Source organism: Aplysia californica, unplaced genomic scaffold (assembly GCF_000002075.1).
Source record: "Aplysia californica isolate F4 #8 unplaced genomic scaffold, AplCal3.0 scaffold01093, whole genome shotgun sequence".
NCBI lineage: Eukaryota > Metazoa > Mollusca > Gastropoda > Aplysiida > Aplysiidae > Aplysia > Aplysia californica.
The window spans coordinates 169,079-170,170 of record NW_004798363.1 but is presented as its reverse complement, the minus strand read 5'-3'; the positions used below and the strand labels follow the sequence as shown (position 1 = coordinate 170,170).

Genomic DNA, 1,092 nt, shown 5'->3' with positions numbered 1-1,092 from the left:
AAATATCATTATTATTATTATCACTACTATTATTATTATCCTTCTCAATAATATATAGAAAATGCCATATATATTAATTTTTTTAACATCATCATCATCACCACTATTATTGAATAGGGTATACATCTCTGTCGTCACATCACGTATTAGCACGCAGTAATGTCATACAATTCTTATCTCCCTTTGGCTGACCTTTGATGACGTATGCGTGTCCAGCCGGCTGCCCCAGGTCCCTGCACTGTGGAGATGCCTGCTACATGGACAACATCTGTGTGTGTCGGTGCTCGGCCGGTGTCGACAAGGCCATCTTTAACGGTAAACTTGCAACATCTCGCCTTTCGCCTGCTGTATTTGTTGTCTACGTTTGTGAATGAGTGTGAATGTATGTCAGTTTGCATATAGAATATGTGTTCTTGATTGCATGTTTGCCGAGAATGGTGTTTCCCTCTTTATCATTTATAATGCATGTCGGGTGGTATGGGTCTTTCCTTATCCGCATGCTCTTCACACTTTAAAAAAATTCTCTTGGGCTTTCCTTACAGATTGTGGTCAGTTTCTCGCCATATATTTTCCATACATTTTCTGTAGCAGTTTTGATGATTCTTTTGGTCTCTCTTCTCGCGATCGTGATCTTTAACGTATTTTTGGTTCACAAAGGTACTTTATTTGACTCAATCTTAAGCAAATCGCTAGCTTAGAATTACAAAGTTCTATTTGACATTTTGGGCTTCTTTCAGGTCAGAAACCAACATTTAATGTTAAATCTGCTCTATCCAGTGGCGAAGCGTCTATATAATCAAAGAATCACTGCTTCCCTTCCTAATTTTGAAACATTGTCGCAGTCAAATTCACCCATAGTCGTAAACCTCGTAAATTAAGTGTAAAAAGACGTTCATAATCACCAATGACAAATAGACTATATCTAACCTTCAAACCCGTTTCATTGCCACAGAATTAGCCTGTTCGCCCATATCGGGCCACTCCATAAGCAGTTACAAGCTTTGATTTAAAAGTAAGCTTACAGTGAGACTGGAAGAGTCTACCAATAGAGTTGAAGGGAACATGTGCATAGCAGTCAAAACTGTTTCATTG

General features: G+C 38.6%; 1 protein-coding gene across 1 annotated transcript in view; it reads left to right on the top strand.

The window, feature by feature from the left end:
* LOC101864661 overlaps nucleotides 1–1,092 on the top strand; it is a gene marked incomplete at its 5' end in the record, with an annotated part of 15,402 nt that overhangs the window by 10,050 nt on the left and 4,260 nt on the right. The window contains 1 exon segment of the mRNA XM_013089966.2: nucleotides 217–315. Coding sequence (XP_012945420.2) covers nucleotides 217–315 — 99 coding nt within the window.